The 25,138-nt window shown below is 41.1% G+C and overlaps 1 protein-coding gene across 3 annotated transcripts in view; it reads left to right on the top strand.

Moving 5' to 3' along the window:
- The window catches only part of metap1 (methionyl aminopeptidase 1), a 28,911-nt gene extending 5,140 nt beyond the window's left edge, over positions 1-23,771 (top strand). Inside the window, exons 6-13 of one of the 3 annotated variants that reach the window (XM_023986773.2) lie at positions 15,590-15,613; positions 16,901-16,992; positions 18,919-19,002; positions 19,132-19,270; positions 20,797-20,928; positions 22,790-22,933; positions 23,097-23,162; positions 23,294-23,771. In XM_023986773.2, coding sequence (XP_023842541.1) covers positions 15,590-15,613; positions 16,901-16,992; positions 18,919-19,002; positions 19,132-19,270; positions 20,797-20,928; positions 22,790-22,933; positions 23,097-23,162; positions 23,294-23,460 — 848 coding nt within the window. In that variant the 3' untranslated portion in view covers positions 23,461-23,771. The remainder of the gene's footprint in view (positions 1-15,589; positions 15,614-16,900; positions 16,993-18,918; positions 19,003-19,131; positions 19,271-20,796; positions 20,929-22,789; positions 22,934-23,096; positions 23,163-23,293) is intronic. The other 2 variants (XM_023986775.2, XM_070443385.1) reach the window with 2 other exon arrangements.
- The last annotated feature ends 1,367 nt before the right edge of the window (positions 23,772-25,138 follow it).

The following is a 25,138-nucleotide window of genomic DNA, read 5'->3' on the forward strand; positions in this document are numbered from 1 at the left end:
GGTCGACCGATTATGATGTTTCAACGCCGATACCGATTATTGGAGGACCAAAAATGCCGATACCAATTAATTGGCCATTTTTTATATATATATATTAGAAATAATGACAATAACAACAATACTTAATGAACACTTTTATTTTAACTCAATATAATACATAACATCTATTTAGTCTCAAATAAATAATGAAACATGCTCAATTTGGTTTAAATATTTCAAAAACAGTGTTGGAGAAGAAAGTTAAAGTGCAATATGTGCCATGTAAAAAAGCTAACGTTTAAGTTCCTTGCTCAGAACATATGAAAGCTGGTGGTTCAATATTCCCAGTAAAGAAATATTTGGCTGCTGTTATTATAGGAATTATGACGTGTCAACTATTTCTCTCTCTACCATTTGTATTTCATATACCTTTGACTATTGGATGTTCTAATAGGCACTTTAGTATTGCCAGCCTAATCTCAGGAGTTGATAGGCTTGAAGTCATAAACAGAGCTGTGATCAAGCATTGCTAAGAGCTGCTGGCAAACGCAGTAATGTTTGAATGAATGCTTATGAGCCTGCTGCTTCCTGCCACCACTCAGACTGCTCTATCAAATATCAAATCATAGAGTTAATTATAATGAACACAGAAATACGAGCCTTTGGTCATTAATATGGTCAAATCTGGAAACTATAATTTAGAAAACAAAACGATTATTCTTTCAGTGAAATACGGAACCGTTACGTATTTTATCAAACGGGTGGCATCCATAAGTCTAAATATTGCTGTTACATTGCACAACCTTCAATGTTATGTCATAATTATGTAAAATTCTGGCAAATTAGTTCGCAACGAGCCAGGCGGCCCAAACTGCTGCATATACCCTGACTCTGCGTCCAATAAAGGCAAGAGAAGTGACGCAATTTCCCTAGTTAATATTGCCCGCTAACATTAATTTATTTTAACTAAATATGCAGGTTTAAAAAAAAATATACTTCTGTGTATTGATTTTAAGAAAGGCAAAAGATGTTTATGGTTAGGTACATTCATGCAACGATTGTGCTTTTTTCGCGAATGCGCCTTTGTTAAATCATCAACGGTTTGGCGAATGTAGGCTGTGATTCGATGATAAATTAACAAGCACCGCATTGATTATATGCAACGCAGGACAAGCTAGTTATCCTAGTAATATCAACTATGTGTAGTTAACTAGTGATTCTGTTAACCTCTACCGCTTCTCTCTCCCGGATCCGGGATCCTCCTCATCAAAAAAGCTGACTAGCATAGCCTAGCGGGACAGGGATATCATATAATATAATTTTCATGAAATCACAAGTCCAATACAGCAAATGAAAGATAAACATCTTGTGAATCCAGCCATCATTTCCGATTTTTAAAATGTTTTACAGCGAAAACACTATGTATTTCTATTAGCTAACCACAATAGCCAAACACACAACCGCATATTTTCACCATGTTTCCACCGCATAGGTAGCTTTCACAAAACAAAACCGACCAAATAGAGATAAAATTAGTCACTAACCAAGAAACAACTTCATCAGATGACAGTCTTATAACATGTTATACAATAAATGTATGTTTTGTTCGAAAATGTGCATATTTATAGCTACAAATCCTGGTTATACATTGTGAATACGTAGCATCGATTCACCAGAATCTCCGGAGATATTTTGGACACTCACCTAATCTGACCAAAGAACTCATCATAAACTTTACATAAAAATACTTGTTGTATGGCAAATGAAAGATACACTGGTTCTTAATGCAACCGCTGTGTTAGATAAAAAAATTTAAAAAAACTTTACCATAACATACAGCTTGCGTTATTGTGTGAGAGCGCTCACCAAAACGGCGGAGAATAGGAGTCAACATTTTACACAGAAATACGAAATAACATCATAAATTGTTCTTACGTTTGCTGAGCTTCCATCAGAATGTTGTACAAGGAGTCCTTGGTCCAGAATAAATCGTRGTTTGGTTTTAGAATGTCCATTTCTTCTGTCGAATTCGCGCCACAATGCTAGCCAAGGTTACTAACATTCCCATCCTCTCTTGACGCAAAGAACGGAAAACTCAAAGTCCCAATAAACGTTGAATAAACTGATAAAACTCGGTTGAAAAAACCTGTTGACATCTAGTGGAAGGCGTATGAAGTGCATGCATATCGATAAATAAAAGCCAGTTGAATAGGCAGGCCCTGAAACAGAGCCTCGTTTTCAGATTTTTCACTTCCTGTTTGGAAGTTTGCTGCCAAAGGAGTTCTGTTTTACTCACAGATATAATTCAAACAGTTTTAGAAACTTGAGTGTTTTCTATCCAATAATAATATGCATATTGTATGATCTAGAATTTTTTTATTTAATTTTTTATTTCACCTTTATTTAACCAGGTAGGCTAGTTGAGAACAAGTTCTCATTTGCAACTGCGACCTGGCCAAGATGAAGCATAGCAGTGTGAACAGACAACAACACAGAGTTACACATGGAGTAAACAATAAACAAGTCAATAACATGGTAGAAAAAAAAGAGAATCTATATACAATGTGTGCAAAAGGCATGAGGTAGGCAATAAATCGAATAATTACAATTTAGCAGATTCATCATGGAGAGTTGATTAAGTCATCAGATGATCATAGTTGCAACGAAGAGATAACGTGGTGTGCAAAAGAGCAGAAAGTAAATAAATAAAAGCAGTATGGGGGTGAGGTAGGTAATTGGGTGGGTAATTTACAGATGGACTATGTATCAGCTGCAGCGATCGGTTAGCTGCTCGGATTAGCATATTTTTTAGAGTTGTTGAGGGAGATAAAAGTCTCCAACTTCAGAAGTTTTTTGCAATGTGCAGTTTTCCAGTCGCAGGCAGCAGAGAAACTGGAAGGAAAGGCGTCCAAATGAGGGTTTTGGCTTTAGGGATGATCAGTGAGATACACCTGCTGGAACGTCGCGGCTGCGGGTGGGTGTAGCCATCGTACCAGGAACTGAGATCTAAGGCGGACTTTACCTAAGATAGACACCTTGTAGATGACCTGGAGCCAGTGGGTCTGACGACGAACATGTAGCGAGGGCCAGCCGACTAGGGCATACAGGTCGCAGTGGGTGGGTCGTATAAGAGGCTTAGTAACAAACGGATGCACTGGATAAACTGCACCAGTTTGCTGAGAGTAGTATTAGTATTGACTCTTTAGTAGAGATACCACGCAAGTCGAGGATCGGTAGATAGTCAGTTTTATACGTAGGATTGGCGGCGTGAGTGAAGGAGGCTTTGTTGCGGAATAGAAAGCCGACTCTAGATTTGATTGTTGGATTGGAGATGTTTGATATGTCTGGAAGGAGAGTTTGCAGTCAAGCCAGACACCTAGGTACTTATAGATGTCCACATATTCTAGGTCGGAACCGTCCAGGGTGGTGATCTAGTCGGGCGTGCGTGCGGTGCAGGCAGCGAACGGTTGAAAGCATGCATTTGGTTTTACTAGCGTTTAAGAGCAGTTGGAGGCCACGGAAGGAGTGTTGTATGGCATTGAAGCTCGTTTGGAGGTTAGATAGCACAAGTGTCCAAGGAAGGGCTCAGATAGTATACAGAATGGTGTCGTCTGCGTAGAGGTGGATCAGGGAATCGCCCGCAGCAAGAGCAACATCATTGATGTATACAGAGAAAAGAGTCGGCCCGAGAATTGAACCCTGTGGTACCCCCATAGAGACTGCCAGAATAGAGTACGAGGCCGTTTAAATTGGGCACGATTTTTTCCAAAGTGAAAACAGCGCCCCCCCCTATTGACAAGAAGTTTTAAGATTGATTGTTTTTATAAGATAAGTTTAATGCTAGCTAGCAACTTAGCTTGGCTTCTTGCTGCACTTGCGTAACAGGTTGTCAGCCTGCCACGCAGTTTCCTCGTGGAATGCAATATGATCGGCATCCAAAAATGCTGATTACCGATTGTTATGAAAACTTGAAATCGGCCCTAATTAATCGGCCATGCCGATTCGGTCGACCTCTAGTCAATACCCAGTACTATACTTAGAAATAGTGTTGTCGTGAAACCATCATTTTGACTTCGATACCAGGTTTTGTATCACAATACTCAATACCATCACAATACTTGAAACAAAACGATGCCATGAATGACCTACCGGGGAACAGCTGCCTTGTTCAGGGGCAGAACGACAGATTTTTACCTTGTCAGCTCAGGGATTCGATCCAGCAATCTTTCGGGTTACTGGCCCAACGCTCTAACCACTAGGCTACCTGCCGCCCCAATATCATTACATTCAATGTTTTTTTTACGTCGATATTTTTCAGACAGCCATGGAACAATTATACATTCATACAATTAATTTTACTTAGTTTTTACCAATCTAACAAGATGATATATCTCTTAAACGGGGTACATCAAGATGTAGCCTATGCCTATCCACAATACAGGCGGATTCATATTCAATAGGACTGTGTGCATGCATTGACTTATTGAGCTTGTGCTGGCTGATTACATCGATTTGTGACTTATTTTATCAACAACATTTGCGTAGAAGTAGCTTCTTTTATAAAAATGTGCGCTGTCTCATTAACCAGTAATGACTACATTCATGAGGCAAGAGTGGGGTGGCCCATCGCAACACAGTCAATTCGCTGAGGCAATAGATCATCTTTGGGAGAGATGTGAAGAGACCAAATAAGTGTATGAATAGTTTGTGGCAATCGGCTTTCAAATCAGCATTGCGTTGTGGTTTGCGCATTATCACAAAGTACTAGGATAGTGAATTTGTTAGCTTTAGCTGTCATCTAGCAAGGAAAGTTAGCTTATAAAGCTGGAAGCTACTGATATCATCTTGCGTTGTAAAGTGTTCAAGCTTGTATGAACATTGTTTTGCGAACAGTAAATAACAGTTTCAACATTTCTACATGCAGTGTTGCATTATTGAAGTGTGTTAACTTCAGTGCAGCATGAGTGGGGAGCTAACATGATGCAGCTGAGACTCCCAGTGCAGGCTAGCAATGAGTCATTGGAGAAGGCACAGTGCGCACTATAATAAGAGGTCGGCTGCGCTGATAAACAGACTTGATCCGTGAGACACATTTGACAGAAGTGCCCAAATTAAAGACAAATCTAGTGCCGAACCGTTTTTCATGATCTAGTATCAAAAAAGACCGGAACAACGCTTCCCAGAAAAGTATTGATGTTTTTATGTTTAACATCTCACCTGACATACAGTATCAGTCATAGAAAATGGGTGTCTGCCCCAGCCCTAGATTCCACTAAAGCTGGTTATTCATGTTGTAACCATGGGAACCTCTAGGCTGAGCATCCATTCTGTCCATAAATTCAGAGTGTTTCGTTCTCGGAGCGTTTAGAGTGCACACTGGATGCTCTGGCTGAGGAGTAGGGTTGATCTGAGCGTTCTGGCATCACAACGGCGGTCAAGCACCCAAGCTAACATTAGGTAGCTTACTAGCTACTTCCAGACATAAATGAGAGAACACATCACTTTGACCATTTTACTCTCTCTAGCAGAGCTGATTCCTTGACTTCCATTTCTGGGGCTGCGGTCCAAATACTTAAGACACACCCTCGCATTATGCCCTTAGGGGAATCCCCGTCGCCATCTTGGATGGTGATCCAAATGATTAGCCAAGCAAGGGAAGTATGCAACGTAAGCCCCTCAGTCCTCGTTTTTAGTCGGCTTTGCGAGTGTATAATTATGTTCCCCCCCGGGACCTGAAACTCCCCATAATTCAATTTGCAACGATTGTACACCCGCTAAGAAAAGTCTGCTGAAACTTAAAAACAACATCAATGGAGAAGTCAACATACAAGTGTAAGTTAAAACCAATGCAAATAAATTTGAAATTGTGCTACTAATGCACATGACGGCACAAACACGTCTCGTAAATATGTTTTTGTTTGGTTATCTTTTGGAAATTGTAGAAATAAAACAACTTCCTTCTTCAGAAGTTCCAGCTAGGCAGGCTAACGTTAGTTAGCTAATTAATTTGCTGGCTATCATACAGTAGGCGTATATTAATAATGATATATTTAATGTAAGTAGACATGCACTCATAATTGACTGTAGCGGATATAAAGCACCCACAAGCTTCCGGTGGCTGAAAACACAATCATTGGGATGAACGAGTGACGATTTTCCGGCCAAGGGTGGTCTATTTGAAATAAAATCCTTCCTCCCTTGCCCTGCAATTGTGTACTCGTCAGACGTCATGATACGTCATCAAGTGTCCACTTAATTTGAGGGGATAGGGGGTGTCTTAAGTGTTTGGACCGCAGGCTGGGTGTCAAACTTCGATTCCACTAGGAATCAACTCATAAGATTCAGTATTTTTGCGACGGTGGAAAAAGTTTTCCATAGTCTACTTCAAAAACACATTCTCACATCTTTCAAAGCAAAAAGTGGGCTACAGAGGGAGAGTGATTGGGGGGCACAGCCATGCATAGGTAGGCATGTCGGCAACTAGGCAGTCAGAACTGTGCATTGGTAATCAGAATATGTAGTCTCAACGCTTTAGTTCACAATTTCTTGGCTTGCAATGCCTCGCGCAAGTTTACTAAAGTAGGGGCTATCAATGAGTAGGCTGAGCTATTCTACACGCAACAGACCGAAGCCCGAACACACACTAACGTTTTTCATAGCGAAGAGAAAGAGGAGCAAAAAAGAGGGGGGGGGCAGGCAAACAGCCTACGCGAGCGGTTCTGACTATCTCTTGGTAATCTGTATCTGCCTCGTAAATTCACCAAAGGTATATATTAGGCTATCAATGATTAATGTCTCAACTATTCTTCATAGAGCCAGTGAATTGAAGTTGAACATCAGTTTAATTAGGCCTTCATCATCAGATCAGTCTGCCATTTTAGTTGCAGCCACATCTAGGGTTGCACATTTTATTCAGAGGTAGAAACTTTCCATGGGAATTAACAGGCGTATATAGCAATTAATATTAATACCATTTAAGACATAATTGCAAATGATTAAATCCTTACAATAGAAATAAAAAAAGCAATTTAGTTACGAATTGAACTTTAATTAAATGAGTTGGCTCTTCACATGGGATGATTTCCCTGAACAACAAAAGGGAATATTGAATGATCCATCGCATGTCCCAAAAACGTTTTCAACATCTGTAAAATGATAGACGAGAAACTAAAGCTTTGGTTGTCTTCTTCTCAGGCGTCCGTGTCTTCTCCCTGGACCTCCTCAATGTCCACCTCTTGGACATCAGACTCTGAGGCCTCATCTTCACTGTCACTTTCCAACCTTGTTGAGGATGGCTCGTTGTCAGGCTCAGAAAGCCTCAAATTTGCCCGGATGGCAAATTTTTCAACCCTTGGATTGGTCAGCCTGTTGCGTGATTTGGTGTGTGTGTGTTCCCAAACAAGGACCAGTTGCGCTCTGAGGCGGCTGATGTTGGTGGGATTTGGAGGATGAAGGCAACGGGAAAGAGCCTCAGATCCACAAAGTCTCTTCCACCATGTGACTGATGAGATATGTTGGCACGACTGCCATATTGCATCTCCATCCCAAAGCCCTTGCTTGGAACTGTACTTCACCAGACTGCCAAGAACCTTGTTCTCATCCAGGCCAAGGGGGCGAGACACAATAGTGATGACACCATAGGCCTTGTTGATCTCTGTACCAAGACAGGATGCTCTTGCCAGCATACTTGGGGTCCAACATGTACGCTGCGGCGTGTATGGGCTTCAGGCAGACATCTTCACGCCTTTTGATGCATTTCAGAACTGCAGTTTCCTCTGCTTGGAGCAACAGTGAAGTGGGCAGGGCAGTACGGATTTCTTCTTACATCTGCAAGCAGAGTCTGAACATCAGACAGGATGGCATTGTCTTCCTCAATCCGTGCAGTGGCTATTGCTACCGGTTTCAGGACTTTCAGGCTGCTTACCACTCTCTCAAAATGCATCATCCAGGAGGATCCTCTTGATGGGGCTGTCCATATTGACAGACTGTGATATGGCCATTTCTTGGAGAGACTCTTTCCCCTCCAGGAGACTGTCAAACATGACTCCGACACCCCAACGGGTGTTGCTGGGCAGCTTCAATGTGGTGCTCTTATTCTTCTCACTTTGCTTGGTGAGGTAGATTGCTGCTATAACTTGATGACCCTTCAAATACCTAACCATTTCCTTGTCTCTCTTGTAGAGTGTATCCATTGTTTTCAGTGCCATGATGTCCTTGGAGAGCAGATTCAATGCATGAGTAGCACAGCCAATGGGTGTGATGTGAGGGTAGGACTCCTCCACTTTAGACCAAGCAGCCTTCATGTTCGCAGCATTGTCTGTCACCAGTGTAAATACCTTCTGTGGTCCAAGGTCATTGATGACTGCRTTCAGCTCATCTGCAATGTAYAGACCGGTGTGTCTGTTGTCCCTTGTGTATGTGCTCTTGTAGAATACTGTTTGAGGGGTGGAGATGATGTAGTTAATTATTCCTTGCCCACAAACATTCGACCACCCATCAGAGATGATTGCAATACAGTCTGTTTTCTCTATGATTTGCTTGACCTTCACTTGAACTCTGTTGAATTCTGCATCCAGCAAATGAGTAGATAAAGCATGTCTGGTTGGAGGGGTGTATGCTGGGTGAAGAACATTCAGAAATCTCTTCCAGTACACATCGCCTATGAGCATCAGAGGTGAACCAGTTGCATATACAGCTCGAGCAAGACATTCATCAGCATTTCTTTGACTACGTTCCTCCATTGAGTCAAAACAACTTCTGATTCCATGAGGAACATGAGCTGTTGCTATCGATACGGTGTCTGATTCATCATTTTCACCTCGAATAGAGGTGGGACTTTTGTCAGAGGTTGCTTGTTGTGAGCGCCGAGCGAACTTTATGCACTTGACCAGATGATTCTGCATCTTTGTTGCATTCTTCACATATGATTTGGCACAGTATTTGCAAAGGTACACAGCTTTTCCTAATACATTAGCTACAGTGAAATGTCTCCACACATCAGATAGTGCCCGTGCATTTTCCTGTAAAGATTTGAAAAAAAAAAGTAAAATAAAATTCCATGTACAGGTAAATAGTTAAGCAGTTAGATTAAACAACTCCTTTGTAAGATACATGTTTTAAAATTTAACATGTATGGAAACAGGTAGCATAATTAAAATTCCTCAAACATACATGTGTCTTATACCATTTTTAAGGTAATCTTGTTGTTAATCCCACCAAAGTGTCCGATTTCAAATAGGATTTTCAGCGAAAGCACCACAAACGATTATGTTAGGTCACCGCCAAATCACAGACAAACACAGTCATTTTCCCAGCCAAAGATAGGAGTCACAAAAAGCACAAATAGAGATAAAATTAATCACTAACCTTTGATTATCTTCATCAGATGACACTCATAGGACTTCATGTTACACAATACATGTATGTTTTGTTTGATAAAGTTCATATTTATATAAAAAAATCTGTGTTTACATTGGCGTGTTACGTTCACTAGTTCCAAAAACATCCAGTGATTTTGCATAGCCACATCGATTCAACAGAAATACTCATCATAAATGTAGATGATAATACAAGTTATACACATGGAATTATAGATATACCTCTCCTTAATGCAACCGCTGTGTCAGATTTCAAAAAAACTTTACGGAAAAATGAACCATGCAATAATCTGAGACGGCGCTCAGAACAATAGTCAAATTAGCCGCCATGTTGGAGTCAACAGAAACCAGAAATTACATGATAAATATTCCTCCTTACCTTTGATGATCTTCATCAGAATGCACTCCCAGGAATCCCAGGTCCACAATAAATGCTTGATTTGTTCGATAATGTCCGTTATTTATGTCCAATTAGCTACTTTGGTTAGCGCGTTTGGTAAACAATTCCAAAGTCACGAAGCGTGTTCCCTAAAAGCTGACGAAATGTCCAAAAGTTCAGTAAGTCAGTAGAAACATGTCAAACGATGTATTGAATCAATCTTTAGAATGTTAACAAATCTTGAATACATTTCCAACCGGAGAATTACATTGACTTCAGATGAGCGATGGAACAGAGCTCCCTCATGTGAACGCGCATGGTCAAAGAATGGTCAGGTCATGGCAGACCTGACAAATTCCCTCTCATTCGGCCCCCCTTCACAGTAGAGTCATCAGACAAAGTTCTACAGACTGTTGACATCTAGTGGAAGCCGTAGGAAGTGCAAACTCATTCATATCGCGCTGTGATTTCAATGGGATCTTGGTTGAAAATCTGCCAGCCTCAGAATTTCCACTTCCTGTTTGGATTTTTTCTCTGGTTTTTGCCTGCCATATGAGTTCTGTTATACTCACAGACATAATTCAAACAGTTTTAGAAACTTCAGAGTGTTTTCTATCCAATACTACTAATAATATGCATATATTAGCAACTATGACTGAGGAGCAGGCTGTTTACTCTGGGCACCTCTGTGCACCTTTCATCCAAGCTACTCAATACTGCCCCTGCAGCCACAAGAAGTTAACAAAAAATTGTGTATGTCGGGCCTCCCGGGTGGCACAGTGGTCTAGGGCACTGCATCGCAGCGCTAGCTGCGCCACCAGAGACTATGGGTTCTCGCCCAGGCTCTGTCGCAGCCGGCCGCGACCGGGAGGTCCGTGGGGCGACGCAGAATTGGCCTAGCGTCATCCGGGTTAGGGAGGGTTTGGCTGGTAGGGATATCCTTGTCTCATCGTGCACCAGCGACTCCTGTGGTGGGCCGGGCGCAGTGCGCGCTAATCAAGGGAGCCAGGTGCACGGTGTTTCCTCTGACACATTGGTGCGGCTGGCTTCCGGGTTGGAGGCGCGCTGTGTTAAGAAGTAGTGCGGCTTGGTTGGGTTGTTTCGGAAGACGCATGGCTTTCGACCTTCGTCGCTCCCGAGCCCGTACGGGAGTTGTAGCGATGAGACAAGATAGTAATTACTAACAATTGGATACCACGAAATTGGGGAGAAAAAGGGGTAAAAAAAAAATATATATATATAAAATAAATAATCGTGTATGTCATAAAATATATTCACCCCACCCAGTATTGTAATCAAAACTTACCAGAACGCATGTAGTCCTTGGCTCAGACAGTGTAGTAGTGTGGGCTTAATAGCATCTCATTGGTGTGCAAGATCTTGAGAATCAGCTGTGATGGAAGAATGCACTGTGCATGCAGAGGGTTGCAATTCCATTGAATTGGGGATAGTTTAAACAAAATATGTCACAAGACCTAGAATTGCCTTGTGTATCCAACAATAAAGGTTCACTGTTAAGCTAACGTTTTTGATGAATTTAAGCAACATTCCCAGGTTTAACTTCTCATGGAAAATGTACTCAAAATTCCTGAAATTGACCCGAAAGTTTCTGACCTTTTGCACGTCTTGTGTAAGGCCAGCCAAAAGAGCTCCATTTTGCTGGCGATTTCAATGTTGGAACGTGATATGATGAACTCCATGCATTAATTTGGCTTTGATCCCACAACCTTTCTAAAGATGCAACAAGTACTCTAATTTCGACTGATGTTACAATACCTACACTACCGTTCAAAAGTTTGACATCACTTAGAAATGTCCTTGTTTTTTAAAGAATAGCAAAAAATGTGGTCCATTAAAATAACATAATTGATCAGATATACAGTGTAGACATTGTTAATGTTGTAAATTACTTTTGTAGCTTGAAACTAGTCTAAAGAAGGCCAATTTTTATTGCTTCTTTAGTCAGAACAACAGTTTTCAGCTGTGCTAACATAATTGCGAAAGGGTTTTATAATGATCAATTAGCCATTTAACTTCTCTGCGCTACAGATCCCTTTTACGGGATCATTTTCCTAAACAACCGCTGAATTGCAGGGCGCAAAATATTACTACAAATATTTATAATCATGCAATCACAAGTGAAATATACCAAAACACAGCTTAGCTTGTTGTTAATCCACCTATCGAGTCAGATTTTGAAAATATGCTTTACAGAGAAAGAAATCCAAGCTTTTGTGAGTGTATCAATCAATGCTAGAACAGCTAGCCCCAAATTAGCATGGTCAGAAAAGCAATAAAATTAAACGTTTACCTTTGATAATCTTCGGATGTTTGCACTCACGAGACTCCCAGTTACACAACAAATGTTATTTTTGTTCGATAAATATTACTTTTATAGCAAAAAAACGGCATTTGGGTTGCACGTTATGTTCAGAAAACCAAAGCCTCGTTCCGTTCGACAAAAATTCCAAAAAGTATCCGTAATGGTTGTAGAAACATGCCAAATGTTTTTTTATAATCAATCCTCAGGTTGTTTTTAACAAACATAATCAATAATATTTCGACCGTAACCTATTCAATAAGAGAGGAAAGTAAAATGGAGAGCTACCCCACTCGCGCGCAGGAACTATTCAGAGGACACCTGACTACTTTTGAAAAATCTCGCCCATTTTTCAAAATAAAAGCCTGAAACTATGTCTAAAGCCTGGTCACAGCCTGAGGAAGCCATTGGAAAAGGAATCTGGTTGATACCCCTTTAAATGGAAGAAAGACGGGCCAGGAAACACAGATTAAAAAATAATAATAATAATAATAAAATGATACTTGGATTAGCTAACAACATGCCATTGGAACACATGAGTGAAGGTTGCTGATAATGGGCCTCTGTACTCCTATGTAGATATTCCGTTTCAGCTACAATAGTCAATTACAACATTAACAATGTCTAAACTGTATTTCTGATCAATTTTATGTTATTTTAATGGACACAATTAGCTTTTCTTTCAAAAACAAGGACATTTTTAAGTGACTCAACTTTTGAACGGTTTATGTATTTCTCTACTGAAGCAGCGAAGTCTGAGAGTAAGTAGTAGCTAGTGCACACTCGCACAGTGAATTCCAGTTCAGTTTCTCGGATGGCAAGGGGCTTGAACATTTTCCTCCATAGCCAAATAATCCTGGCAAAACCTCACGTTGCTAGGCAACCATGCAAACTTGTATAAATAGAAATGACTATGTATGGAATCTGATTGGAATGTTGACGCTGGCCAACTACTGCATAACATATACAGTGGGGAGAACAACTATTGGATACACTGCCGATTTTGCAGGTTTTCCTACTTACAAAGCATGTAGAGGTCTGTAATTTTTATCATAGGTACACTTCAACTGTGAGAGACGGAATCTAAAACAAAAATCCAGAAAATCACATTGTATGATTTTTAAGTAATTCATTTGCATTTTATTGCATGACATAAGTATTTGATACATCAGAAAAGCAGAACTTAATATTTGATACAGAAACCTTTGTTTGCAATTACAGAGATCATACGTTTCCTGTAGTTCTTGACCAGGTTTGGACACACTGCAGCAGGGATTTTGGCCCACTCCTCCATACAGACCTTCTCCAGATCCTTCAGGTTTCGGGGCTGTCGCTGGGCAATACGGACTTTCAGCTCCCTCCAAAGATTTTCTATTGGGTTCAGGTCTGGAGACTGGCTAGGCCACTCCGGGACCTTGAGATGCTTCTTACGGAGCCACTCCTTAGTTGCCCTGGCTGTGTGTTTCGGGTCATTGTCATGCTGGAAGACCCAGCCACGACCCATCTTCAATGCTCTTACTGAGGGAAGGAGGTTGTTGGCCAAGATCTCGCGATACATGGCCCCATCCATCCTCCCCTCAATACGGTGCAGTCGTCCTGTCCCCTTTGCAGAAAAGCATCCCCAAAGAATGATGTTTCCACCTCCATGCTTCACGGTTGGGATGGTGTTCTTGGGGTTGTACTCATCCTTCTTCCTCAACACGGCGAGTGGAGTTTAGACCAAAAAGCTCTATTTTTGTCTCATCAGACCACATGACCTTCTCCCATTCCTCCTCTGGATCATCCAGATGGTCATTGGCAAACTTCAGACGGGCCTGGACATGCGCTGGCTTGAGCGGGGGGACCTTGCGTGCACTGCAGGATTTTAATCCATGACGGCGTAGTGTGTTACTAATGGTTTTCTTTGAGACWGTGGTCCCAGCTCTCTTCAGGTCATTGACCAGGTCCTGCCGTGTAGTTCTGGGCTGATCCCTCACTTTCCTCATGATCATTGATGCCCCACGAGGTGAGATCTTGCATGGAGCCCCAGACCGAGGGTGATTGACCGTCATCTTGAACTTCTTCCATTTTCTAATAATTGCGCCAACAGTTGTTGCCTTCTCACCAAGCTGCTTGCCTATTGTCCTGTAGCCCCTCCCAGCCTTGTGTAGGTCTACAATTGTACCCCTGATGTCCTTACACAGGTCTCTGGTCTTGGCCATTGTGGTGAGGTTGGAGTCTGTTTGAGTGTGTGGACAGGTGTCTTTTATACAGGTAATGAGTTCAAACAGGTGCAGTTAATACAGGTAATGAGTGGAGAACAGGAGGGCTTCTTAAAGAAAAACAAACAGGTCTGTGAGAGCTGGAATTCTTACTGGTTGGTAGGTGATCAAATACTTATGTCATGCATTAAAATCATACAATGTGATTTTCTGGATTTTTGTTTTAGATTCCGTCTCTCACAGTTGAAGTGTACCTATGATAAAAATTACAGACCTCTACATGCTTTGTAAGTAGGAAAACCTGCAAAATCGGCAGTGTATCAAATACTTGTTCTCCCCACTGTATATGACCAATCCCTTAGCCAGCACTAAGCGTGTTTTCGTGAATTAATAACTTTACTCATAACCCATTTCACATCAGTCACTTCCCAGTGCTGATGATCTCTGCATTGCAGTCTTCTCAAAATTAGAATGTAACCTAGATTCCTGGGCACTTCGAAATTTAAAAAAATCTAGACCTCATACAGCTTGGCTGGGTTAAATATAACCATAAGCAGCACAACTGTCGATTTGCTTTGCTGTCCTTGCCCAGAATTAATCGCCAGACAGTCTGTTTGAGCTAGGAACAGAAGCATTAAGCTAGACCTGCTAAATATGTGTATGCGAGCAATAACATTTGATTTGAGTCTGCCACAGTGCTGTTCATTGTTAATGGCATTGAATCACTTCCCGTCGTCCTGAGTCTAGTCTACACAGTGTGACCCTGGCTAGTGAGATCGTCTGCTCAATAGCATAATTGATCTACCCCTAGGCTTTCTCTGTTGGTTCAGAGTACAAACAACCCATTGTTGAACTGCAACTCAGTATTGTACACATTAATATTTAATCTCTGCAAACAAGTAAACGGGATGAATTCCTTTGTATGTTACAGTAGATGGCTGTTGTAGCAGGTGCCTTTTGTCTTTTTGCTAGCTTCTTAGCAAGGTTTTGGGTCTATAGCACTTGAACTCTGTCCAATTAAAAAATGCAGTCCTTAATTGATTAAATAAATCCATTAAACGAGTAAACCTTACCCTAGAATAACGTTTTACCTCTGCTTAGTCTGTAGACAAACTGTAGCTTAAACAATGGCATTCCTTTATACATTTGCTACCTTCTGAAAAAAGCGTATTCGTCTTGGTCGATCCCATGGTCATTCCCACTTTTTTTGTGTCTGGCTATGTATGCAAGTGCTTTTGAGTGTTTGTGTGAGTTTAAGAGGGGGTGTGTGTGTGCTCGCATGTTTGAGTGGGAGAGGCTGGTGTCTGAAGCTCTTTTCTACTCATCACTTCAGCAGCAGAAGTGGGTCTTATGGCAGGTACGTCCTACCCCACCCACAACAATCCCTTATCCCCCCCCATCTGTGCAGCACATAACCACACACTGTCGCTCCTCTTGTTGTATACCTGTTGTTTCTTTTGTATGTCTCCATCTGCGAACACCAGGCAGGAAATGGAAGCATGGTCAAAGATAATGTGTTTCTGCATGGCATTGTTTTCATTCATCTTTTGCTGCTGCATTAGAGCTATGGTTTGTATTTTATCATAGTGATGGGGGTTTTGTACAGTAATCGTGTTGTCTCTGCTAAGTGGTTGATAAACATACTGATGTGGTTGTGGCTCATGCTTCAGTGATGTTGCCTACACCGATTATGACGCTCATGTCAATGCTGTGGTCTATACATTGTATGTAAACTTTGTTTGGTATTGTGATCTGATAACCAGATAAAAACTGTATAAGAAGAATGACATGGGCCTTTTCAATGAAATTAGTCTAACCATGTGGCTCAACCAGAATAACTGTATGCCTATGTCAATAAAAAGGCCCCCATGCCATAGAATTATGTAGCTCAGAAATATTTCCATAGGAGTAAGCAATTTCGAGAATTCCACCCGGCCGGAAAAGGATCCTTTCAGCTCTACAGGTGTTTAGTGTAAGGGGCAGAGGTTGATTTGGAGTGCAGCAGAATTGAGGCGGTTTCAGGAGGTCTGCAGATCAATATTATCATGCCCCTTGGTCGACATGTGTAGGACTACATCCTTGTGACATGCTGTGATATAGTGTATTTTTCTTTCATATAGCCAGGTTAGGTGAGGATGTTTGGTGTCTACTTTAATCTAATGCAGTGAATCTATTCTGTGAGGATGTGGGCTTCAAAAGTTGCGTTTTACATAGGCAGCCCAATTCTGCCCTTTTTTTGTTGTTGTAATTCTATGCTAGTAGATACCATAGACTTCCAGTCGTTGCGCTAACACTAGTTAGCAAACTACCTCGAACATCCTTCATACTGGAGACCGAGACATAAAAATGATATCCACTAGTTCATCGGACTATGGGGAAGTAGACAAAGGGCCTCATTTTCCGAAATACCAAAGTATCCCTTTTAAGCTCTTTCCAGTAGCATAACTACTTTTTTGAGCAGATGCATGAAGTGGTTGCGTCAGTAGACTGGTAGTCCGCTTTGAGTGAAAGTCAGACTGGACTGAGTGATATTCTTTGACTCAGTTTAATGGAAAGCTGATCAGGGTGAGCTGGTGTATGGATAGAATAGTGACGTTAAAATGAGGCCAGTATGCCTATTCTTTTCGCTTGTTTTTTTTTTTAGGCATGTCTGAGTCGGAGCAGTCTTTGAAGGGCACTTCACAGATCAAGATCCTTCCTGCCGAAGACATCGAAGGCATGAGAGTTGTGTCTAAGGTAAATTATTCAATTGTTTTTTAAGCTTTCGCTGTTGCAGTTAATAACTTACTCAAACKGTTTTAACCTCTAACGAGTCACAAACCCGGATCTGGGATCCCCCCCATCAAAAAAGCTGACTAGCATAGCCTAGCCTAAAGCCACAGGGATATCATATAATAAAATGTTCATGAAATCACAAGTCCAAGACACCAAATGAAAGATACACATCTTGTGAATCCAGCCATCATTTCTGATTTTTAAAATGTTTTACAGGGAAGACACAATATGTATTTCTATTAGCTAACCACCATAGCAAAAGACACAACTTTTTTTCCCCACCATTTTTTTCCTGCATAGGTAGCTATCACAAATTCGACCAAATAAAGATATAAATAGTCACTAACCAAGAAACAACTTCATCAGATGACAGTCTGATAACATATTTATTGTATAGCATATGTCTTGTTCGAAAAATGTGCATATTTCAGGTATAAATCATAGTTTTACATTGCAGCCACCATCACAACTCTCACCAAAGCAACTAGAATAACTACAGAGAGCAAACGTGAATTACCTAAATACTCATCATAAAACATTTATGAAAAATACACAGCGTACAGCAAATGAAAGACAAAGATCTTGTGAATCRAGCCAATATTTCAGATTRTTTAAGTGTTTTACAGCAAACACAATTTAGCATTATATTAGCTTACTACAATAGCCAACCACACAACAGCATTGATTCAAGCCAACAGTAGCGATAACGAATAAACCAGCAAAATATATTAATTTTTTCACTAACCTTCTCAAACTTCTTCAGATGACAGTCCTATAACATCATATTACACAATACATATATTGTTTGTTCGAAAATGTGCATATTTAGCGGCACAAATCGTGGTTATACAATGAGAATACTAGCCAAGCTGCCAACAAAATGTCGGGAGAAATCTTGGGAGAGGCACCTAATCTAATCAATAACTAATCATAAACTTGACTAAAAAATACAGGTTGGACAGCAAATMAAAGATACATTAGTTCTTAAWGCAACCGCTGTGTTAGATTTTAAAAATTAACGTTACTACGACATACAGCGTGCGCTAAAGCGAGACCGCACCGAAATTAATGGCCGAATAATAGTTTTACATTTTTCAACAGAACAACGAATTAACATCATAAATAGTTCTTACTTTTTGATGAGCTTCCATCAGAATCTTGTGCAAGTGGTCCTTTGTCCAGAATCATCGTTGCTCGGTTGTAGATTGCCGTCTTCAACTTAGGAATTAGCAGCAAACATTAGCCATGTGGCGAAGACGTGTCCAACTCACCATAACGCAGGACAAAGAAATATCCTAAAATCGCAATAAACTGATATAACTCGGTTTAAAATAACTACATTATGATGTCTTTAACACCTATATCGAATAAAATCAGAACCGGATATATCTAAGGCCTATAACGAGAGCTTTTCAGAATGCCATCCTGAGCTCCTCTGCGCCATGACGAACGTTGAAAAGAGTGCACCCCCGGTTCCATGAGCCTTTATATGGCCTCAGATCTGCCTAGCAACACAATTCCAATTCTCACTGCTTACTGACATCTAGGGGAAATCGTATGCAGTGCATGTCGACTCATAGATCACATGCAATTTAATAAACTGACCCTGGAACAGAGCATCGATTTCAGATTTCTCACTTCCTGACAGGAAGTTAGCTGCAACTTGAGTTCTGTTTTACTCACAGATATAATTCAAACGGTTTTAGAAACTAGAGTGTTTTCTATCCAATAGTAATAATAATATGCATATTATACGAGCAAGAATTGAGTACGAGGCAGTTTAATTTGGGAACTAATTTTTACAAAGTCGAAATGGCGCCCCCCTACTGACAAGAAGTGTTAAAAACAGTGGTTTTGAAATGCAAAGTCTATTTCTGTCTTTTGTAGCTGGCCCGAGAGGTGCTTGACATCGCCGCCCTGATGGTGAAACCTGGCATGACCACAGAGGAGATTGATCACACTGTGCACCTGGTAAAGACACTAGCCTCCTTTCCCTCTTTCCCATCCACTCACTTTCTCCTGTCGCTCTCTTCCTTTTTCACTCTTTCCTCCTCTCTCCCTCGTCTTGATTGTTGACGTGTAAGCACTTCCTTCCTCCAGGCCTGCACAGCCAGAAACTGTTACCCCTCCCCTCTCAACTACTACAACTTTCCCAAGTCCTGCTGCACGTCAGTCAATGAGGTCATCTGCCACGGCATCCCAGACAGGAGACGTCTGGTGGATGGGGATATCCTCAACGGTAGGTTTCCCAAGGGCAAAAAGTGGCTTCCTCATCTGTCCCTTCACCGTTACTTGCTTGAATTAACTGGACAGGTGAAATATAAATCCCCAGTTGGCATCCTCCATATTCTTTCACCTAATGTGTGTTTTCAGATCATTGAGTATGATGGGGTTTAAATAGGTGAGTGAGACTTTAGACTATTGAGATGCACATAGAGAACGGGCTAGTTCCCATTAGACAGACTGCCAAAGAGCTCTTGCTGACATGGTTTGACAAGAGAAATGGTTTTATTAGTATTCAGCAAGAGTCTATAGGACTTCAGCCAAAATGTAGCCTGTGTCCTATATATGTCTGAAAACGGGACTATTCTCAAGAGAAAGATCCCATGAGACACTGCCAAAAAAACTGACTTACAGCATGGTTTGACAAGACAAGTGGTCTCATGAGCATGATAGTGCCCACTATCATGTACAGTGCATATTATAAGTATTTATCCGTCTGTTAGTGTGACTGAACTTGATTTCATTGGGATTTTTTTTCTTGTCTACACAAATATCCACATGTCAAGGTGAAAATTTAATTATATGAATGCTAACAAATGTAAAAAAAATAAAAATTAAAAATTAAAAAAAATAACAACTTCAATATCTTGGTTGTATAAGTATTCACCCCCTTTGTTATGGCAACCCTAAATTAGATAAGGAGTAACAAGTTGAACTCGCTCTGTGTGAAATAAGGGTAAACATGTTTGTTTTTTTATGACTTCCCCTGTACCCCATTTATACAGCATCTGTAAGGTCCCTAAATCGTGTTTTGACTTTCCAGCACAGATTTAATCTATAAAACCAGGGAGCTTTTCCCGTGCCTCATACAGATTGGTAGGTGGGTAAAACATAAAAAGCAGACACTGAATATCCCTTTAAGCATGGTCAAGTTAGCACTTAATCTGTGGATGTTGTATGAAACGACCCAGACACTACAAAGATGGTCGTCCTTCCTAACCCGACCCAAGATTATACATAGGGCCTGTTTTTTCATCAATAACTAGGGTATGGGCAGGGCTCGGGTATCACTAAATGAATCACTAACATTTTGAAACGGAGCCATTTGCTCTGCTTCGCAGTACACCAGACACTGGGAGAGGAATTCACTTTCAACAGGACAGTAACCCAAAACAGAAGGCCAAATATAAACTGAGTTGCTTACCAAAGAGACAGTATGTTTCCAAGTAGCCTAGTTAGTTTTGACTTAAACTTGCTTGAAAATCTATGGCAAGACTTGAAAATGACCATTTAGCAGTTATCCCGCAGCCAACTTGACAGAACTTGAAGAATTTTGTAAAGAATAATGGGGAAAATATTGCACAATCCAGGTGTGCAAAGCTTTTAAATACTTACCAGAAAAGAGTCAAAAGCTGTAATGTCGGCCAAAGGCGGTTTTATATATATAAAAAATTGAATCAAGATAAAGCATTAATTAATTTAATTATAGGCACTGTATATATTTCTGCTAATGTTCAGCATCTCTTCCACCCCCCCGTGCAGTGGATATTACTGTGTACCACAATGGATTCCACGGAGATCTCAACGAGACCTTCTTTGTCGGAGAGGCAGATGAAGGGGCAAGAAAGCTTGTCCAGACCACCTTCGAATGCCTTATGCAAGCCATCGACTCAGGTAGGATCTCTTACCTGATGCCAGATAAAGATAAACTAGATTTTTTTTTAACAATTGTGGCTGACCGGCTCGAATAGGTCTTATGTAGCAAAATTATAAATTGTGTAAAAGTAGAAAGTAGAAAATGCTATGTCATACACTGCAGTTGATGAACGGGAAAGTAATTGTAAAAAGTAATTGAATGGGAAAGTAATTGTACTTTTTAAAGTTGATAAACTTGTAACCTCACTTTTGAGAAAATGGTCCTTGAATATTTTGGTACACCTACTGGAGAGCTCTTCTTTGTCTACAGCCATTCAGAATCGTTCACAACCTTTTAAGCTTTAAGGATTCACATGTGAGGCTATGTACTAAACAACCAAAGATTTCAAGACTAAAGGCTGAAACTACGGGAGTGTTGGTAAATTTAATCTGGAGTGCCAGAGTGTGCTCTGGGTGTTCGGAAACCCAGTGTTGTCAGATTCACCGTTTGTAAATTGAGAGCATTTCTCTCTTGGGGCTTTCAGAGCACACATTGGACACTCTGGATGAAACATAGGGTTGATCTGAGCTTTCTGACCTAAAAGCACCCAAGCTAACTGGGTAATGTTGGCTAGCTACTTTCAGATACAAATGAGAGAACAGCTTACTCTGACCATTTTACTCGCCCTAGCAGAGCTGGTTATCCAGAGCGTTGGTGACTGCAACTGTGATGCTGGCAACTATTTAGTTACACTTTTTTTGCCAAAGTTTACTGACACCGAACATATTCAACGGGTGTTGGGTGTTGAGCGTTTGTAAATTTGTCAGTTATTCTGCACTCTGGCACACTCGGGAGAGTGCTCAGAAATCGGAGTAGATAGACGTAGCTGGTAAATTTACTCTCGCTATCGACAGTTGTCACAGTGACATCAAACATTCTATTGAAATTGTTTCTTGCATAGTGGAGTCTTGTTTAGACATCTAGCTAGCTAAACAATGAACCATAATCCCAACTCCTAACGTTACTACCCTGCATGATTCTGCAGGTAGCTAACCAACCAGGTTCAATGTTAGCTAGCTAACATCAGGCTATAACTAGCAATGCAAATGGCTCTGAGATACAAATAATATTACTACACAGATCATACATGTAACGTTAGCTAGCTAACGTTAGCTAACTAGCTAACAGTACACTAACTTGACATGAAAATGTCTTTCTGACAATTAGAAACTTGTCAAATCTGAAAATGGAGCTAGCTAGACTCTCTTACGTGTATACATGGATGCTTCTCCCTCTGTCACGGATGCCATGGTTACCCATAGTTTGAAGATGTAATCTGGAGACAGGTGTTTTTATACAACAGCCTTCTGTGTGTTCTCTTTTCAACTCCGTCTGCATATTTGCAATCAAAACGCCAGAATTTCCTTAGCTATCATACTCTAATTCCACTGATTTCAAAACTCAGTCCTCCAGAAAGTGCGGAGCAACAGTTATGCAGTTCTACCTAATATCTTTCAAAAGCCCTGTTTCGAAAGGATTACCTACACATACTGGCCAGGTCATATTATAGACAGAAGCATGTTCAGCCCACTCATTGTCTCAGCCAACCATGGCTAGCAGGAATGTTGTGGCTTTTTTCCATGGCTAAACCAACTAGGCTCGTAATTTAACAATTTTATTTGTATTTACAGATGGCATACAAGTTTGTTTTTAAGGCACATGAAAGTTCACATGTTTCAGAAGGCATTTCTGACAAAATGCATTTTGATAAATAAATAAAGTTTGCATTCAAATGGCGCTCCTGTGAAGTAGTGACACGTGACATATGCCTAGTTTCCTGGAACGAGTCTCAATTAGGTCACTATCACAATGTTTTTTCCCCCCCTCTTCCTTTTCTAGTAAAGCCTGGTATCCGCTACAGGGAGCTTGGTAATATCATCCAGAAACATGCCCAGGCTAACGGCTTCTCTGTGGTGCGGAGCTACTGTGGCCATGGCATCCACAAACTGTTCCACACTGCTCCTAACGTGCCCCACTATGCCAGTAAGTACCTCTCAGTCTCCTTCCACCAATACGCTTGTGTAATTGACGTCCTTTTCTCAGATAACATAGTAGCCTACTTCAAATTTTATAGGTCACGTACACGTTAATCCTCAAAGGATTTTGGGGGAAGATGTATAAATTGGTGGGTTTCCTTTCTTTGCAGAAAACAAAGCGGTCGGAGTGATGAAGCCTGGCCATGTATTCACCATCGAGCCCATGATCTGTGAAGGTAAGGGTCCTCAGAGACATGACAGCAGATTTGGGATGTAATTTTGTTTGTGTGTGCTTAATGGTTGGTAATTGTATACCTGTGTTTTAATACTGTACTTGTGTGCTTAACACTGTGTGTGTTCTGTGTAGGTGGTTGGCAGGACGAGACGTGGCCTGATGGCTGGACAGCTGTGACTCGGGATGGGAAGCGTTCCGCCCAGTTTGAGCACACCTTGCTTGTGACGGAGACGGGCTGTGACATTCTGACACGCCGGCTGGACGACAACGGACGTCCCCACTTCCTCAACCAAATCTAAATGGGGGGGGGGTACAGCAACGAACGGACTGTCTCGTGGGCAGCTCTCTTTGGTCCCCAATGTCATATCACACATACACATCTCTAACCTGAGGCACGCCGCCCGCCTGCCCCCCCACCCCCCCGGAGGCTGTCCCTGCTGCGGCCTGGCTCTCACCGTTCCACGAATTTAGTGTTCTCCAAGATTTACAGGAAGTACTTGAATACATCTGATATCAACTGTGTGGATTGTTTTATCGGTGCTGTTTTAAAAAATAAATGTCTCATCAGGAGATGAAAAGTAAAAATAAAGAAGTGTATTTATGCGCAGTAGCAGGTTTAATTTTTACCTTGATTGTGAGCTTTGATTCTGTTGACGTATTTGACTGCAGAGGTGTGGAAAGGGTCATGCTTCAGTTTGACTCCTTGACCTCTAGACATGTGCCACCTTACTGTGTTGCCTAATTGACAGCAAGGCAGCTGGGTCCTATTGAGTGGCCAGAGAGGGGAGCTGTTGAGCTCAGTGTTCTGCTAAAGTGTGTAGTGCAGGTCTATTCAAACCTGGGTCCTGAGGTCTGCAGCACTGCTAGTTTTCTTTTCTCTCTTGTAGTGAACTAGTTGATTTAGGTTCATTGATTGACCAGAATCTCCTTGCCAGGCATCCCAAGTCTGGTTTGAATCGGGATGAAAGTCTGCAGTGCGGTGGACCCCAAGGCCTGGATTGGAATTGCCCTGGTGTAGCGCGTTGAGCCTTAATCTGTATGAATTAAGAATAACCATGCCAGATAATGTCTAGGCAGCATGTCTGTTATTCCTCAATCCAGTCGATCAATATTTACCTTGATATACTGTTGAGCAACACTCTTGAGTCTCCATTTTAATCCAATCTTTCCAGTTTCTCTGCCAGCTTTTTATTTCTTCTATGATGGGAGTAATAAACAGCTGTTCTGTAGTTGTGTGTGTGCGTATATGCTTTTGTGTTTGAGTGTGGTGAGGACTGTATAAATGCCAAAGGCTCTATTGCAGCAGAAGTCTGGGTTTACTACAGACCTGTGAATTAATACCCTTTTTCAGAGTACTGTATTATTAAAATAGTAATAACATAATCATTGAAGTATTGATTGTTTTGCATTAGCTCAAAGTTAAGTGTTTCTTGTTTTGTACTTCCTATGATGTGCACATTATGAGAATCTGACTGCAAATGACATGATACTCATTCACTAGATGCTTTCTCCCAATGCTATGCTCAATTATCCTGGCGACGAGGTTCAAATTAATTTGACCAGTAAGACAATCCTTTGATGTAATGTATTCAATTGAAATGGAGAAATAAGGAGTGATGTTATGGTTTTCAGAGCCGCCTCTTGAAATCTAAAAATTCAGGACAACACGAATACTGCAAGACCGAGGAACGATGAGAAATATTTCCATTTAGTAAACACAAAATGGAAAGCAGGCTTTGTTGTGTTTTTTGTGCAATGCCTTAAAATTTCCCAGCATGCATTAAACAGAAGCCCTCTGATCCGTTCGAAGGGTGATGTGTGGGTCACAATCATCCACCTTCAGCTTATTGTTCATGTACTCACTGACCAGTTAGGAACACCCTCCACACTTGTATATTCTATGGAAAGCAAATGCAAAGCCTGACCTCAGTTCAATCAAATGATAGACAACTGGTTGGATTATGTGGGGTGACAACT

The sequence above is a fragment of the Salvelinus sp. IW2-2015 genome, linkage group LG4q.2 (assembly GCF_002910315.2).
Source record: "Salvelinus sp. IW2-2015 linkage group LG4q.2, ASM291031v2, whole genome shotgun sequence".
NCBI lineage: Eukaryota > Metazoa > Chordata > Actinopteri > Salmoniformes > Salmonidae > Salvelinus > Salvelinus sp. IW2-2015.